The sequence below is a fragment of the Balaenoptera ricei genome, chromosome 1, assembly GCF_028023285.1.
Source record: "Balaenoptera ricei isolate mBalRic1 chromosome 1, mBalRic1.hap2, whole genome shotgun sequence".
Classification (NCBI taxonomy): Eukaryota; Metazoa; Chordata; class Mammalia; order Artiodactyla; family Balaenopteridae; genus Balaenoptera; species Balaenoptera ricei.
Window position 1 is genome coordinate 129,305,812 of NC_082639.1, and position 19,143 is coordinate 129,324,954.

Below are 19,143 nucleotides of genomic sequence, written 5' to 3' on the forward strand. Positions count from 1 at the left end.
CTACTTGCTGAAGAGTAACTATCACTGGAGCAGTCCTGGAAGCCACATGTTGGGAATGGTAGACTCAGTCCCACTGATCTCTACTGTTACAGGAGAGAGAAAAAAAGACTTTTGTATGAGTTACTATATTTTAGGGTCTTTTTGTTACAGCATCTTAGGCTATACTCTAACTTATCTAATGAAAAAAACTGAACCTGTCTCTCCCTTCCTTACACGTTTCTCCTCCTATATTAGTTCATGTCCACAAATGGCATCCCCAGCAAACCCAAGCCAGGTACCTGGAGGCATCTTTGATACTCCTGTCTTTCAGCCTCCACATCCAACCAACCCAGGACTATGGACTACTTCCTCCATGTCTGGTCACTCTGTCCACTTCTCTCATCTCCACTGCACCACAAGATTTCAGGATCTCATATCTTGCCTCTCTTTCTGCAAGGGTCTTCTAGCTGGTTTTTGCTGCAAGTCTGCCTATGTCTAATTTACCCTTCACACTGAGATGCAAATGATATTTCTAAAATGCACATCTGATCACAGCACTCCTTTACTCTCACCCTTTTAAAGAGTCCCTCTAGGCATTCAGAAGTACAAGGGCTCATTTCAGACGGGGCCACTCTCTTCCATTCCTCCTGCACCACTAAATTCTCCAGCCATACTAAAATATTTGTACTTTTTGAAAAACATCATATCCTCTTTTGATTGTTGGCTTTTGCACATGCTGTTTCCTCTGTAAATTTCCTTTCCCTCCGTCCCACTCTTTCTCTAGTAACTCCTACTTATCTTTCCGGACTTCCTCAGCTATCACTTCCTGTAGAAGCTTCTTCTTGCTCTTATTACAGTCATATTACCCTAGAGAATCACACCACCTTGCCCGAGAAGTTCCTGTTTAGTCATCTGTCTCTGCCATTAATAACAAGCTCTCTCCTTCAGGCTTTTAAAAAGTCTGCTACGTAGTAGGTACTCAGCACATTTGTTGAATGATTTAACTCAGTTGATAGATTGTATTATTTGTTCCCAGTTAGTTTTCCCTCCTCACTCTTAGATTGTTTTAGTTTTCCCTCCTCACTCTTAGATTTTCCCTGTAGGTAGAGTACACTTACTACGCCAATGACTAGAGGCTTGGCCATGTGACATGCTTTGGCCAATGGAATGTGAGTACATGTGCCATAAGACTTGTCCAAGCAGAAGCTTAAAAGGCATTTGTGTGGTTTGGCTCTGTGCCCTCCCCCTACCCACCATGAGTCCTCCACCATGAGAACAGCATGCCTAGATAGTGGCTGCTCCTTCATTCTGGGCCTTGGAATAAGAAGACATTTGGGACTGAGCCAAGTCCACCAATTGCCTACAGTTGACCTGCAACTGACTGCAGCTCTCATATTACATGAGCGACTAAATGTTTGGTGTTGTGAGCTGTTGAGATTATGGGGTTGCTTGTTGCTGCATCAAAATGCTGACTAATACTCCTATTTTGGGTTCATAATAAGTATTGAGAGCTTACTATTGGCCAAATATTGTTCTAGGAGTCGTACATAATTTCATTTTAATTATCACAACAACCCTATAAGGTAAGTTAGCTTCCCCACTTTAAAGCTAAAGAAAATAAGGTAAACTATTAAGTTAGTATTCAAATCCAGGTCAGTTTGAGCCTCATCCCTCTCCCCCAACAGCCCCCTGATGAGCCAAGGGCAAAGGAGGAGTGACGATGCAGGATCCCAGTTGAATGTGAAGGTTCTACTACTATTTTAGAGAACCACTTCCTGCAGGGCTCTAGCTGCTGTAGGAGAACAGGGAAGCAGCATGTTCTTCTGAGTTCTTCCTTGTTTCTTGGCCCATAAAGAACTCTAGTTATCCAAAATGCCTTCTTTCATTCTCAGGAAGCCAAAAGCTGTCTTGAAGATGAAGATTTTAAGCCTACATATGCCACAGTCACATCCTGTGTAGCTCCTGGGTGCACAGTACCAGCCCCTAGTCCCAGAGGGGCTCTGACATGCCAGCAGTCTCTGCTGTCACAGGGTCACATCCACTGCTCTCCTGTGCCTCACCAGAGCACTCTTCATTCACTCTTTTCCTGTAGATCTTACGATTTAATTAGAAATACTAAATGCTATTCTTTATCACTTCTCCCTGTAATATGTCTCTGAGTTCTATGAACTCTGAGCCTCACTACCCAATGCCCCATAATAGACACCATGTATGTTCCCTTAAATCAGGAGTTCCAGTTTTACCCACCTTAACCAGAAAATAATGTTTCACTTGGATTCAGGCATTTGAAACAACCAAGTCATATGTAAGTCAGTGACGCTATTTCTTATTATAATCAATAAGATACCATAGACTTAGACAAGTCATTTACTCCCCTTTTATGTATAGGTAGGTAATATCAGCCTTACTTACTTAGAAGGATCAAAAGGGATAATGTCCATGAAAGCCATTTAACACATAGAAAAGCATTATAGTATCTAAATAAGCAAGAGCAACGATCATACCTTTCTTTATATTCCTGATTGGTGGTAAGTTGATATAAGAGCTAAAATAGTTGGAAGGGGTGAAGAGGTGAGTGTGTCCTGGAACAAAAAGTTGAGACTAGAAGGGACATTCTAGGGCCATGCTGGCTAGAGTAGGATTCATCTCATCTGGCCCAAAGCACTTGCCTTGCTTCAACATTCCCCAGTATGACTACATTTAATTGTTCAGAGTGGACCCTATCCTGTCCACCAAGCACTCAGTGCTACTCCACTTGTTCCTCTGAAAATGCTAACAAGAGCTCTCCCTTCCCAGCTGCCATTTTTCATTCTAATCATTAGTGGTCAGGGAAAGGCTGAAGACAAATGGGGCTCCCTCCATGGCTCCTCACTAAGGATCTATTGCTTTGTAAGTTTGATTTCCAACTCATCAAAATTCAATGGAGAAAAGTTCAGAACCATAGAATCTTAGAGCTGAAAGTGACCTAAGACGTGACCTCATTCAAAAGATTATAATATATGCAACCCCATGTTCGCTGCAGCTTTATTTACAATAGCCAAGATATGGAAACAACCTAAGTGGTGGTCGCTTCATGAATGGATAAAGAAGATGCCATGTATATTTTTTATATGTGTGTGTGTATATATATATAAAATTTATATTTATATGCATGTACACACAATGGAATATTATTCAGCCATAAAAAAGAATAAAATCTTGCCATTTGCGACAACATGGATGGACCTTGAGGTCATTATGTTAAGTGAAATAAGTCAGAAAGACAAATACTGTATGATCTCACTTATACATGTAAACTTTAAAAACAAAAACAAAAAACCGAGCTCATAGATACAGAGAACAGATTGGTGTTTGCCAGAGGTGGTGGGTGGGTGAAGAGGGTCAAAGGGTACAAGCTTCCAGTTATAAAATAAATAAGTCCTGAGGATATAATGCACAGCATGATGACTATAGTTAATAATACTGTGTTGAATATTTGAAAGTGGCTAACAGAATAAATGTTGAAAGTTATCACAAGAAAAAAATTTGTAACTATATATGGTGATGGATGTTAACTAGACTTATTGTTGTGATCATTTCATAATATATACAAACATGGACTCATGTTGTACACCTGAAACTAATGTAATGTTACATGTCAATTATATCTCAATGAAAAAATAAAATAAAATTACATGCCAAAAAGAAAAAAACTGATCATAAGACCCAGATGCCATGGATATACAGTTAATTTGTGAAGAAGATGGGACTGGAATCCAATCCTCAAATCCAAGGTCAGGGTTCTTTCCACTAACCAAGTCCTGGTACTAATACTACTAATGCTGTACTAAGCACTAGGTACTTGAACTAAGACCACAGCATGGTACTAGCATAGTGTTGCACTAGGACTACTAGAACTAATACCCACATCTGTATAAACTAGACATTCAGCAGAATCATGAGTCTAAAATCTAAAGAGTAATGGGGATACTGAAACAACCCCCCTCTCCTAGTCCAGAGAGAAGCACCCAGGCTGAGCATGGTGGGACATGGAGAGGGCTGTGACAAGATGCTGAAAGAAGATGCTCCGGTATGAAAAAGGTCTCTTCCATGGAGGAAAGCAGAACAGAGGAGGGAGAAAAATTGAAAAGTATACAGGATCGGAAAGGCGATAATGGAAATTAAGGTGTCAGGAATCTCTAAAAGCAACTCTTCCTTCTCCAGGGCTAATTAACACTTTAACCCTCCATACCCAAGTCCATCCTCTCATGGTCACCAGGCATCTACCTGAATGCAAACCAAACCAGCCACTGTGTCTGGATTCCTCCCTGCCTGCTGCAGGCTGGGTTAGAAGCCACCGTGAGGCACCCACAACAGTTAGTGCAGATCTCTATCATGGCCTTTGTACAGGGTACTCCATAACTGGGTGATCACAGTTCCATCACTGGAGTCTCCACCGTCAAACTGTAAGCTCCTTGAAGGCAGGGCTGTCTCATTAACCCCAGCACCATGCCTGGATGTGACAGTAACTCAGCAGCTGACTGTGCATGAATAAATGTATTAACTCAGCCATCACCTCTTCTGGGAGTTTGTTTCCGAGCTGCTCCACTCCCACCCCAGGTTTCAGGCATGTATGCCTCATCCGTGCTCTCGTAGCACCTGTGCGGCTCTCATGGCTCTTATCATGGGACCTCTTACCTCCATATCAAAATTACCTGAAAACTCATTTGAGTCACTGACTAGACTGACAACTCTTTGAGGGCAAGGACTATGTCTTTCCTCTCTTTATTCTCAGCACCTATCATAATACTTAGAAACCACAGGAATTTAATACAGACTTGGAGAAAGGATGAATAAATGAATGAATACAACCAAAAGGGTACCAAAAGAAATGCTAATAGAACAAGCACTCTTTGTCACAGAGAGACCCAAAAGAGTCTCCAGGAAAACGAATTGCCTGCTCCCAGAGTGTCGCCACAGCTCTGGCGTTTCTTGCAGCCTCTGTTGCCAGGAAGGGCTGAAACGCCATCCATATTCAAGAACAAAGACAGAGTGAACCCTCCTCAAGTCGTATTGCTAGATGGCACCTGTTGCTAAAATAGCAGCTGGTAAGCATTTTGTTTTGTGCAAAACGACAAGGACAACAACAACAAAACAATTTATTACAGGAAGCAGCATCACAATGACAATGAGAAATCATGAGGCTAAATATACAGCAGAAAAAAATACAGAATTTTTGTAATGAAAGACGAGGAAGGAGCTGCTAGAGTCTGAGGAAAAAAGCCTGAAGTGTTGATTAGAAATTGCTCAGCCTGCATGAAAAGAGAGAAACTAGGGGTGGGGGAAGGGGAGGAGAGGAAGAGAAAAAGAGAGAAGACAGAGAAAGGGAGGGAGAGGGAGAAGGAATGTGGTTTTTTTCCTGGCTCTCTGACTCATTTTTAATCTGTCCTTTCCTTTCTCCCTCCCCTTCCACCACCCCCTCAAGAGAGAATTCATTGATTGGGCTGGACTAAAATGTCTTACCTTTTGTCTCCTGGTTGCTCTGTGAACGATGAGTCTGAATCCATCTCATCCTTGACTGTTCCTCTCTCTTCCCTCCCTCCCTCCCTCTCCCCAGCCGCCATTGTTAGCTGCTTCACTTTGCTGAGGCTGAGGCTTGTCCACGGTGGGATGCGGGGGGAAGGGGAAACTGGGACCAGGGGATGCCAGTGGGTGATCAGTGGGACCTCTGGAGCCAGGCTTACTTGCAGAGCCTGGAAGTCCCAGCCCTCTGACAGCTGGATGGCCCTGATAACTAACCTGTTGCCTGCTTCCAGGCAGGAGCAACCTCTCCAGGTGCGGATGGGAGAAGGCACAGACCACATGAAGCAGCACCTCCCCTCAAGACAAAAACAACCCCCCCCCCACACACACAGCCCACAAAGCTCAGAGAGGGAGCTCAGGAGAGTGCAAACAGGACTGGCCCGGGGTTTGGGAGGACTGGGTCTAGTGCCCGCTCCAACACAAACTTGCTGTGTGCACATTGCCTTTCTGGACCTCCATTTGTATAAACTGAGAGGACTCAATTAGACGGTCCCAGGGACCATTTCATGAAAAGCTCTCAGCCATCTAGCAAGGGCTATATGTTCCCCTTCTGCCCCATGCCCTGCAAATCCCTAGAGAGCTTTTTTTGGGTATACCCCAGGGTGTCTGGAAGAGCACCTCTGACTTGGGGACCCCTCCCCAGATGCCTAGCTGACTTCAGGGAGGCGGTGATAGAGGTTCAAGGCCAAAGTCCCCTCAAATATGATAATTGAGAAGTAGAGGCAAATTAAGGACATTCAGAATCAGTGAGGGTGGAAGTAGAAGGCACTGGGAGGCCAGGGGAGTGGGGAGGCATGGATCAGGCAATCCCTGAAATTAGAGATGATTCATATTTGAATAATGTGGGAGGGATGAACTCAGAGCAGCCAAGAGAAGAGGCTAACTCTGCTGAGGGACCCCTCCCCAAACCTAAACCCCGCAGGGGGCAAGAGCCAGTGTTAGGGACCCTTCATTAGGAATGGAAAAAAAAAACTGAGGCAATCTATATTCTTATTCTGAAGCTAAGGGACATAGTGGTTTTGTCTTTCTTCTTAAATGTATTTTACCCTCTTTCAATCACTTGCCTTAGATATTTTTATCTTGTTCCTCTTTTCCTACTGACTTGATTTTTCCCAGTCTTCAATGCTCCCAGAGGGGACACAACTTTGTTCTTGGTGTTATTTTCCATTTTCTCTCCTGCCCTTCACTACCCCATCTTGTCTTCACCACTTTTCTGCTCCCTTGTTCCTCTCCTCCATCACTTGGTTCCACCTTGCTTTGAATTGTTGCCTCCGACCCAGTCCAGACCACCCAAGCCTTCCTAACCCCTCCACCTCCACCCAAGGCAGGGCTGCTCTGTGAATCTCTCAGGGCTGCCCATTCAGCCTGGCCACCTATCTCTCAACCTCACAGATCATCCTGTGGGAACACGTGTTAGGAACTAGAGCCTTTCCAGACCCCAGGAGGGTGGGGAGAAAGTTCACCAAAAGGGAGGGGGAAACACGGAGGTCTCAGCTAGAGGAAGTGACTCTAATGCTAAGGCAAGGCCCTACCTTCTGAATATCTCTGCAAATTATCTTTATTAGAGGGTGTTCCCACCTGTTTATGGGGGAAGGAAGGCTCTTCTCTTCTGTGGGACCACTCCCCAAATGGTACTAAATGCGAGTGGGGCCCTCAACTCCACAACCAATCAAGCCTCCATCCCCATGTCCTTCCTCATCCCCGCTCCCCTGCACACCTGGGAGCCACTGAAGAATGCCCCTGGGGCTCCCGGCTTCTCTAGGGAAGGAATTAAGAAGACACTCCTTTACTCCCAACCCCCAGAAAACCAGTTCTCTTAATTAATCAGTTTCCTCCGAGCTTTCATTTTTTTTTCCCAACCAGGCTTTTCCCAGGACTCACAGCATTACAAACTCAAGATAAGACCAAGGAAGAACCGTTGTATGGAAGGAGAAATGCACACTGGAAAGAACAATCTCTTATCTCGAATGAGTCAAAACACCTGCATCTCGATCCAGCTCACTTGATACCGGGTTTCTCTCCGCCTCCCGCATCATTCTAACACACACACACACCCCTCCCCCCACTTACCACCAGCCTGCTAAGCAGCTTTAAGCACAATGGGGGGTAACTGGGGGTGCGGTGCGGTGGGCTAGGGTTACAACAGAACCAGTACCGGAATATATATAAAGTTATCCGTCTCGGTAGAAAACGCCTCTTACCTGTTAGCCAGAAGAGAGCAACCCACGCCAGCACGACCCTGTCCATTTTCCGCAACTTCCCATCCAGATTAAGGAGTGAGGGAAGTGGGAAGCGCCAGAGACGGGAGGATCGAGGTAACCGAGCGGCGGAGGCGACGGCGGGCGCGAACGGGCCCCCGGCGTCCCTGGGCGCCGCCGCCCGGGCCGCGCAGGCGGGGCCCCGGGCTGACCGCGCCGCCGGCGGCACGCGCGCTGCCGCGGGCTCCCGGGGTCCACGCGGCGCTCGGCGGCGCCTTCCCCGCCGGCTGGCGCACCCGCACGCCCAGGCAGCGCGGCCCACCGAGCGCCTTCCGGCCGCAGAGCGCGCCGCGCGGGGGAGCTCGGCCGCCGGCTCCGCCGCCAGCCGCCCCGGGGCTACCAAAGTTTCTCGGTCACGTGCACGCCCCTGCGGCTCGCAGGTCAGCGCTGAGTGACAAAGTACAGGGGGGAGAGGGGGCACGGGGGAGGCGGCAGGGCGGGCTGCGCGGAGCCGGGAGCGATCAGCGCGGCTGCTCCCAGCGAAGCCAGCGTTCGGGACCCGAGCCAAAAGCGGGGTTGGGGACTCGAGGAGGGGGAGTCTGGGTACGCACGTGGCCAGGGCCATTCTGAACTGGGACAGAGGGACCTGCGGGGACTTGGCATAACTTGTTGGCAAGGGTGTGCGCTTTCGCTGACCCCCCTGCCCCTCCGTTCGGTTCCCTTTTTGACAGTGCAAGGAACCGAGGGGCTCAGCAGAATTGGAAAAGGTAGGCGGGAATCCCGCGTCGAAACTTTCTCCTGTTAAAACATTATGAGGTTAAAGCATTATGAGATAAGGGCATGCAGCTCTTTAACAGAAAATATGTAAAACTAGAATGAAATGAACAATTATACGGCTCACATTTGTCCAACACTTAATCGCTTCTCGGCCTTTTGGCTAAAATCAGGCGCGTTTGCACAACACTTTACAGTTTGCAGGGCGCATTAACATGGATTACTCCATTTCTTAAAAGGATCTTGTGTGTGTAGGAAAGGATTCTAAATGTATGTGTTTCGAGACAACCGAGAAATGTGTATGTTAACGAACATATTAAGCATCTACTAGGTGCCAAGAACCAAGGCTACAAAGATGAGGAAGACAGACTTCCTGCCATTAAAGGGCCTCTTCTTGGGTCCCGGAGAGGGAGGAAGATCAGCACATTGAACACAAAACACATACTGGTAGTAAAACAGAGCAAATGCGATGATGGAGATCTGGAGAAAGGGCCCTCAGAACATGAAGGAAGGAGCAGTTTAGTGGGGACTGGGGGAGAGTGGGCAACACCACAGTAAAGAAGGGGTAACATCTCAATTGGTATTTGCAGAATGGGCAAGATTTGTGCTATTGAGGGATTGGGGGCGGAAAGGGGACAGGGCAGGGGGAATTCTGGGCAGAGGAAAGAAAGGAGACAAGGCAGAAAGGTAGAAAATTCCTCTGAAAACAGAGTGGTTCTAGGCTTGAGGAGAGTCCCTGGAGAGAGACTCTACATGCTTAGGAATGAATGAACGTATATGTGAAACGGGGATGAGATGTGAACATCAGAAATGGTGAGAATTGACTCTGGTCTTTCATGGCTGCCTGACATCGCAATTCCCTTCTTATTTTCAAGGAATCCCAACTATGGAAGCCAAAAAGTCTAGAGCAGTCTCCCCAGCCGGGGACCCTCTCACTCAGAGCTTTTTGAAACTGGAGCACATGAGGCAAGAAGCAGAGTCAGCGGAGAATCAGTTTTGCTGCTGAGGTGGGCAGCTGGCGTCCAGTGTTCACAGGCCAGCCATGGCAGAGGTCAGGCCACCAGACTACTGTGATGTGTGGTTTGGGGCTGTCCTCTTGGTTGTGTAGCCTCTCTGGGTTCCAGCTCACTTTCTACACCTGGCTCGTCAGCCTTCCTGGCAATTCTGTGAGCCACCCCATATCCTCTTGTAAATTCTCTCTTTGCTTATTTTGGCGAGAGATGATTTCTGAAGCTTGCAATTAAGAACCCTGACTAATATGCTGTGTGAGAGAAATTTGGAGGACTATTTTCTTTCATATACAAAAGAAGGAAGGAAGGAAGGAGGGAGGGAAGGAAGGAAGGAAGGAGGGAGGGAAGGAAGGAAGGAAGGGAGGAAGGAAGGAAGGGAGGGAGGAAGGAAGAAAGGAAGGAAGGAAGGAAGGGGAAAATTGAAATAAAGGAGATACCTAACATTTGTGGGTTTCCTATTAGGTTGTAGACACAGTCCTAGATGTTTCACAAGCTTTCTCGGTTAATCCTAATGAGGAAACTCAGGCCCAGAGAATTTAATTATCTTCTAAAGATCAGGTAGCTAGCAAGTGGCAAAGGTAGGATTTGAACGGAGATCTTTTGGCTCAGAGCATATTCCCTTTGCACTATAAAACTGACATCTAGACCAGAGGGTTGATATGATGATGTATTTGTATCATCTACAAATTATTTACACACATTTACTGTGTGTGTGTATATGCACATGTGCCCATGCGCACAGAGCATAAAAGAGCTTGAATAGTGTTTAGTATTTAAGCAGACATAACGATGGTATTTTATGCAAAACTTGGACATTAGAGTTGAGAAATTGGACATGGGGGATGGACTGAGCTAAGGGAACCTGGATGTGCATGGAAAGTGGAAAGTGAAAGCCCACAGAAGTGAGCTTTGAATGTGTGCTTGGAGTTTGTATGTCAGCAGGGAGTCAGGGCACTTGGGGAAAAGCTTGTGCCAGAGTGAATCATAGAATGCAGGGGCCTTGTCCACCAACCAGGGAATTTATTTTCTGTGTAGCACCCTGCATGTCTATCTTCTAGCTAGAGAGATACAGTTGATCAGCATCTTCCTGAGTGGGTGGAGCCTGGGCCGTCCCTAAGGAGGTGCTAAACTGGACTAAATCATGGTGTGTACCCCTCCCTAATGCACGTTATTACCAAGGTGATGGAGGGTTAAGAGGAACTTTAAGGGTACACCTGATGATTCAAAACATGCAGCCTAAAGGATGGAGGTAGGAGGAGGGTGGGACAATGGTATTATTTTGCTGTATTGGTGGAGGTAGCAGGATATGACCCCAGAACCCTGGTGCTCTTCCAAGTGTGGTTTTTGAACTTTGGCATCAGAATCACATAAAAGTGTTTGCTTAAATGCAGATTACCAGTCTCTACTAAAAACTATGATATCAGAAATTCTGGGTGGGACCTGGAAATCTGCATTTTAACTGCCTTCCTCACATTCTTCTGAAGCTCACTAATGTTTAAGAAGCATTACTTAATCACTTTTTTGTTTTTCTGGGAGGCTGTTGAGTTGATGTTTGCAAATGAGCCTCAGATTCAGATCTGGTTAAGCTCCAGTTGTCCTTTTATCCTGGCCAAATAGGACAGGACCCCCATAGAGATGAATTTTTCACCGCCAAGGGAAGGGTCCGGATCCCCAACACTTCAAACTTTCTGCTGCAACCAGAGACAAAATGTCAGAATATAGGCCTATGTGGGACCAGATCAGGCTTCCCAGGAAGCCACAGCTGGAATTGTATATGATGGGGAGTGGGTGTGGACTGACAGGCGGCTTTGCCAAAGTTGCACCCTTTAGAACAGAATTAGGACATGGAGAAAAGAGAAGTGAACCACCGCAAGGAGACAGGCTGGTAGCTGGTAGCAACCACATAGTTATAAATATAATGCAGCTGAATCCTCTTTAAAACATGATTTCATTGCAGGCACATAGGCATGCATGCACATGAATTCTGCTGAATGTAGATCTTTTTAAAGCACACAGATAATATCACATTTCTACTTCTCTCTGATCTGTTCTTCCAGGAGGAATCTATGAGGTGTGACTTTAAAACAGATACCACGTTTCTCACCTAAGTTTTGTTCCTCTTTCCTTCTCTTGTGCTACCTTTTCAGTTTGTTAATGTTCCCCATCCCCCATATCTTCAAAACCACCTTCAATGAATTATAATTTTTTTTAAAAAATCTAAATTAAAGTGATAAACTAAAATAAATAAACAAACAAACAAATACTGGAGACTCTAGGCACCCTGTACTGGAAACTGGAAACATTTTCAATCTGGAAGCCCTTTCATATTGCAGAATAAATTGTTTCATTAAGAAAATGCTTTAAAGAAAGGAAATGCAAATATAAAGCACATGATGCCAAAGAATTTTAAAAAGCTGTACTGCCAAGAACAGTGGTAAGTATATAATAAGTAAAAGATTGGGAGAATGTACTGAAAATTTCACATACTTGAAGCAGATTTAACCCAAGAGCCTGCTGTCTCAGGCTTCAAATCAAACTGCGGGGGTGCAGGGGGGGCAGAATTCGATGATGTCTGCTTGCCCCATCCTGAGGCCAGACCCCACCAACGGTGGGTGGCCCCCACCTGAGTTAGCTCGCTATGCTTTCCCCACAGAGGTCTCTCCAAGGATAATGTGCAGACAAAAAGAGCAGAACATCAAACTATATTTAGGGCATGGTCTCAAATATGGAAAATGTATTTAAAAGAGATAATGGAAACAACAAAAGAGTAATAATGGTTATCTCAGGTAGGATAGTCATTCATTTATATTTTCTTCTTTAGATTTTCTACATGCTCTAATAGTTCTACAATGTAGAAAGAGTTGCTTGGACAAAAGATACAGCTGTGCCACAATTTACTCAGTCTCTGCGACATCCCTGGAGGAAGGAGAGAGTCACCAAGAAGGGGTGACAGGTGTCTTGTCAGGCCTGTATCTTTAGCCAGATACAAAGCCCCCAAATGTACACCTGCACTCATTCTGTCTCAATCATGAGCTGTTAATCAAGTTAATTATGAGCAGTTGAAGCCCTGGGAGCCCTTAGTGACTGACAGTTCAACCTATAATTTCTCTGTGAGTTACAGAGCCGAAGATGAAGTAAGGCTGCTTCTCTTTTAGGAGCCCTATCTCCAGTGTCTGCTTTTGTTTTTGTTTCAGTGTTAGCCTCCTTTGGAAGCCAGCACAGCATCAACAGCCCCCCAGATTAGCAGCAGAGCAGATTCCAGTGATCAAGCAGCACCTTTTAGCCCAAAGGGGGAATGATGAAGGGGGCCTGTCTTTCTGTATTTTATCCAGGCTTTGGGTTCTAGGTCTTGACGATTAAGCCAGAAGATTGCTTCTCAGCCCTAAGCATTCTCCTAGAGGCCTTCTCCCCTGGCACGGGTCAAAGACAGAGCCCAAGAGAGGGAAGTGAGCCAGAATAAGTATGTCATCCAATGACCTCACCCCCAGAAAACAGGCAGGTAAGGCAGCTGGAACAACAGAGTCAGAACACTCAACAGCACGAAGGGAAGCAGCTCTAGCAATGGAAGGGTCATTTGCGGGCTCTCGAAAAGCTAGTGTTAAAGAACGGCAGCCTTGACCTTTGTGTTGGAGTCGTGGGGTGAGGCTCTCTCTCGAATCGTTAATTCTGTACTCCTACCCGATTCTGAGTGGGTGCCCTATACACAGAGATGATCAATATGAATTTCTGTCTAATTAATTACAACCTGTTCCAGGGCCTTCTTCCCTTTTCCTCATCTTCTCTTCTCTCTTTCTTGAATTCATTCATTTATTTATTCCATATACATTCACTGAGCACCTACTGTATTTTAGATACTATGCTGTCTAGAAATTCAAGATGAGTAGGAATTCAAAGATGGATGAGTCACAGCCTCTTCTGTCAAAGAGCTTACAGTTGGGTTGTAGCCGTGTGTGTGTGTGTGTTGGGGTGGGGGAGAGAGAGACACATGGCCTTTAAATGTGATAGTGTGACAGGGCCCATATTAGGACATGTTCTAGGTATGGTTTGGGAACAAAGGGAGAGGGGTCAGTTACCCGTCTGGAGTGCTGGTCAGAGATGTCTTCATGAAAAGGTGACCCCTGAGCTAAGTCTTAAACATGATCTGAGCAGAATTTCTAAAAGCAGAAATGGAGCAGGAGGTAGTGCAAATGCATAAGCAATGGGCCGAGATGAGCGTGGGGCCTGCTGCCAGGAATATGAGTCAGCAATGAGGCTGGAAAAGTTGGCTGAGGTCGGACCAAGGTGATCCAGGCTATCAGGTCTGGACTGAACTCTGCAGGCAATGGACCACCCATAAGGATATCTAAGCAGAAGAACAAGATTAGACCTGTATTTCAGCCAAGTTATTGTGGCCACAGGATGTAGGATGTACTGGTGGAAAGAGAGACAACAGGCAGAGGCCTCTTCCATGGGAGAGCTCATCACAAGAGCCCAAGAAGGAACAAGTACCAGAACTAAGCTATAGCATGGCAGGAATGAGAAGCAAATAGTAGGTAAGAGAGACATTACAGGGAGACACAAGAAGTAGAATCCACATGACCTGACAACAGGTTGCGTGTGTACAGACTGAGTAAGCCAAGTAATCAACCAGACTTCAGGGTGAGTTACTCAAGAATGTGGTGTGCATTCAGGCAATGTCTAGAGAAGATGGGGAACTTGGAAATTCCCCTTTTTTGCTTTGGCAAAGCACCGTGTAATAAACATCCTTGAGCACCTATAATGAACAACTTGGAATACTTATATTAAAGAAGCAGGGATCTCACAGAGGTTAGAGCCGCTCATGGGCTGTGTGGCCTGGGGAAGGCACTTTACCACTCTGAGCCTCAATTTCTCACTCTGCAAAATGGGGATGATCATTGAATCTATTTCATAGGGTTGTTATGAAGAGGAGAGATGAGATTATGCTGTGCAGTGTTTAGCAGGGAGTCTGACATGGTAGCTTTCAATGAATGTTAGCTATTATTACTATTATTATTAGCACGGGTTGGAGGATGCACCTTAACCGTACTGTCAGGGCCTTAATTTAAACTAGCATCAGGACAAAAATAGCATGAGGAAAAACATTTTACTAAAATGCTGTTTCTTTTGGGGTGGTTTCATAACACTCACTCAGCTGAAAATCACACCTCATACTTAATATTTTAAGAAAAAAAGTAGAAGCCATCCAAATTTCCAATGGCTTCTCACCCCTTTAGATTGAAATCGAAAATCCTCACAGTGACCTTATAAGCCCTGTATGATTCGGCCCAAGCTCCCTCTGCAATATCCTCTCTGCTCTCCCCCTTGCTCACTTCACTCCAGCCACAGACTTACTTTGCTATTCCTTAAACACCCCTGACGTGTGCCCACCTTGGAGTTTTTGCACTTGCTACTCCCTTGGTCTGGAACGCTCTTTGCCTGACATCTTCATGGTTTGTTTCCTCACTTCCAGTGTTTGCTTAAATTTCATTTCTTCAAATAGAGGCTCTTCTGACCACCCTAAAATTGTCCCCTCCATCAGTCCCTATTCCCTTATCGTGTATTATCTTTCTTCATTGGACTTATTGTCCAATAAGATGTTCGGACATCTTATTATACACATAGTTGTTTATTTCTTTATTGTCTGCCTTCCTCATTATTAGGTTTGTTCTGTTCAACTTATTGTGCCTGAAATAGAGCCTAGCACTCAGCAGACTCTTAATATTAAATGAATGAAGCACTTCCTCTTAGAAACTCTTCTCTTAGTTTCCGTGGTTTTCTCCCTGCTTCCTCAGACATTCCTTCTTCCTTACCTTTACTGGGTTTTCTTTTTCTAACTGACTTCTAAATGCTGGTGTTCCTCAGGACTCCATCCTGGATCCTTGTTTTCTCTCTTCACTCTCAGCCTAAGCAATCGCATCTATTTCCATGAATTTAAGTACCAGCTTTATGTGGCTTACTTCCAAATTCTATCTCTAGCCCAGAACTCCAGACTTAGCCGATTGCCTGCTTGACATCTCCACTTGACTGTATAATAGGCATTTCAAAATTAACATGTCCATAACTGGATTCTTGATCCCCCCCCCCCGGCCCCTGCCATGCATACCCCCAACAAAAACCTGCCCCCCTCTAGAATTTCTGAATAGGAAGATCAATGTGGTTGGAAAAAGGGAAAAACTGTTCTGTTTACATAGGACTTTACTTAAGTAAAACTGGAAAAAAAATCAATTGTATCAAAGAAGGAGAGGAGCAGGTAATAGAATTATGAGGAGCGTTGGACCCTCTTTGGCACTAGCACAGTCCTCGCTATTTTACAAAAAGACACCACTTGCCACTGGGTTACCCGAGTCGAAACCCTAGGATTCCTCCCTTTCTCTTACTCCTGCAGCCAATCCATCAGCTAGTTCTGTTTTTCCACAAAGTACAAGTGAAACCGTCCTCACGTCTCCATGTCTGCTCCATGTCTCTGTTCTACGTCATCATCAACTCACGTGGACTCCTGAGGAAGCCTCCTAACTCAACTCCTCGTGCCCATTCTTGCTGATTTGAACCTGTTCTCTGACTAGCATCAAGAGTGACCTTCTTAAACTGTAAACTATATAATGACACTTTAAAAAAATCCCTTAAATGACCACCCATGTCCTTAGAGTAATACTTGAACCCCTGACACTGGCCATGCCCAAATCTCTGCTGGTCACTCTATCCTCAGCATGCACCCCTCTCCACCTGACTGGATACACTTCAGCAACACCAACCGGTCTTCCATCTGTTCTGAGGATTCAAAAAATTCTTTATTGCGTGAGGCCTTTTCATGTGCTGTTCCCTCTGTCTGGAATGCTCTTCTTTCAGCTCTTCGCATGACTAGCTCCGTACCTTTGCATCCTTTCTCATTTTAAATGGCACCTCCTCAGAGAGGTTTGCCTCCGATCACCTATTTAAACATTTAACAGTTAAATCAAAATATTATTTTGAATTTTTAAAGTAAGATAAGGCGATCTTGGCCAAGATGGAGTAACAGGACATGAATTTATCCAGCAGCCTGAAACAACTAAAAAACTGGTTAAAATATATGAAACAATGTTTTCAGATACTGGACATCAGGAAGCAGAGATGAGTCATCCTTGAAAGAACAGAAACAGGGTGAGCCCTGTGATTGCCCCAGGTTGCTGCCCAGAGAGAGGATCCAGAATGCAGCATTAAGAGGGGTAACCTAGGCAGAGTCCTGTGGTCTCCCTGGGTTAAGGAGATGGTGTTGGGTGTCTGGTAGGCCAGGGTGGCTAGAGTTCACAGGGCAGAGTACCAGACAGAGAGAGCAGCACGAAGAAAAAGCTCTGGAAATCTGCTGAGGATCTCCCTTGGAGCTCCAGCTGAATGCTGATCAGTGCATGTGTGGGAGGAAACTATACAGTGCCAGGGAAAGAACAACGTGAAAGGATTAGAAGGAACAATCCTTGAAATTCACAGGGCTAGAAATAGTCTGTGTTTCCATTAGCCAAAGTGGAAAAACCTCCAAATTCATGGGTTGTCAGGAAGAGTACTCAGAAGGGTGTTATATCAGCAGAGGAGAAAATTAGTCCTAAAGGTTGCTCTGATTCTGAATAACAAGGCATAAAAGCAAACCTCAAAAGGAGGAAAAACTAGACTAAAATTGTTTCCAAATAACATAACACAAAGCACAAGAATATTTATAAGAATACAAAAATATGCAGCATTCAACAGGGTAAAATTTACAACCGTCATCCAACCAAATATTGCCAAGCTTACAGAGAAGCAGGACAAAATATAACCCATAATAAGGAGAAAAATCAAACAGTAGAAACAGACCCAGAAATGACACAGATGATGAAATGAGTAGGCAAAGACATTTAGTAGTTATTATAACTATATTCCTTATTATAACTACATTCCGTGTTAAAGGTAGAGGGCAGATAGACCATGTTAAGTAGAAATACAGAAGATATAAAGAAGATTTAAATCAAATTCTGGAGATGAAAACTAAATGATTTGATACAAAAAATACACTGGATGGGATTAGTAACGAATTAGACACTGCAGACGAAAAGATCAGTAAACCTGAAGAAAGAGCAGTAGAAAATGCAAAATGAAATGCAAAGAACAAAGACTGAAGGGAAAAAAATGAATAGAATATTAGTGAACTATGGGGCAACTTCAAGCAGCCTAAGGGGGTAGTGAGGAAACTTTTAGGGGTGGATATGTTCATTATCTTGATGGTGGTGATGGTTTCACAGCTGTACACATATGTTAAAGCTCATCAAGTCATATGCTTTAGATATATGTATTTAACTTACTGTACTTCCATCATGTCTCAACATTGGTATAAAAAAGCAGTCTGGAACTAAAATCCCAGATAATAACATGGGAGATGGCAATGGGGTGGTGGAGCAGTGGGCTGGGATACTAAGTGAGGGGAAGCAATAGCTTTCTAAGCTTCTTGTCTATTTGGGAAGAATGGGTCTATTTGTCTAATAGGTAATGGGTACCTATTAACTGTATAAGTTGTTATAAAAATATGTTTTAAAACAGGTGTCTTAAAAATATGGGTAGCTACTGAATGAAGCAAAATAGAATGCATAACTTGAAACCAATGTAAGAGAAAGTAGAGAAAAAAATAACTGATCAATCCAACTAAAACAGAAAAAGGAAAAATAAGAAAACTAGAAAGATAGTAAATAGAAATTGAAATACTTGAATGAAGCTTTTTATTCAAGAAACTAGAAAAAGAACCACAAACTAGCCTGAAGTAATAGAAAGAGGGACTCTGTAAACTTAAAGCAGATATAAAAAGGAATAGGAAAACTGTAAAGTTCATCAATAAAACCCAAAGTTGTTTTTTTTTAAAGATCAATAAAATAAACTTTGGCAAGTAGTAAGAGGAAAAAAGACAAGGTATAAATAACATTAGGAATTATGTATATTTTAAATTACAAGCAAATATTTTATGCCAATCAATTTTGTTTTTTAAATCAACTTTATTGAAGTATAATTTACACACAATAAAATGCACACCTTTTAAATGTATTATTTGAGGAGTTTTGACAACTATATGCCACCTGTAACTACTACCACTACAATCAAGGTATAGAATATTTCTGACAACCCAGGAGTTCTCTTGTCAGTTCTCAGTCAATCCCCTTTGTCTACCTCTTGGCCCTAGGTAACTGCTGATCTGATTTCTAAATGATAGTTTTGCCTTTTATTGAGTTTTGTATAAGTGGAATCATACAGTATCTATCCTTTTATGTATGCCTTTTTTCATTCAACAAAATTATCTTGAAATTCATCCATGTTGAATATCAATAGTTCATTGCGTTTCATTCCTGAATAGCAGTCTACTATGGCTATACCACAATTTTTAAATCAGTTCATCTCTTAGTGAACACTTGGGTTGTCCAGTTTGGGGCTCTTATAAATAGAGCTGCTATGAAATTCATTTCCAAGGGGATATATTTTTTCATTTCTCCTAAATGAGTGGAAGTTCTTGGTCCTATGTTAAATGTATGTGTAACTTTGTAAGAAACTGCCACTGTATGAAAATTCTAGTTATGTCACATTCTTGCCAACATTTTACAGCAATATAAATGAAAACCTAAATGAAATAAACA

At 44.0% G+C, this 19,143-nt stretch overlaps 1 protein-coding gene across 4 annotated transcripts in view; it reads right to left on the bottom strand.

Moving 5' to 3' along the window:
* Positions 1–7,930, bottom strand: part of ILDR2 (immunoglobulin like domain containing receptor 2) — a 58,182-nt gene extending 50,252 nt beyond the window's left edge. For all 4 annotated transcript variants that reach the window (XM_059935490.1, XM_059935470.1, XM_059935479.1 and 1 more), the window contains exon 1: positions 7,743–7,930. In XM_059935490.1, the coding sequence (XP_059791473.1) occupies positions 7,743–7,788 (46 nt within the window). In that variant the 5' untranslated portion in view covers positions 7,789–7,930. The remainder of the gene's footprint in view (positions 1–7,742) is intronic.
* Positions 7,931–19,143: the final 11,213 nt, after the last annotated feature.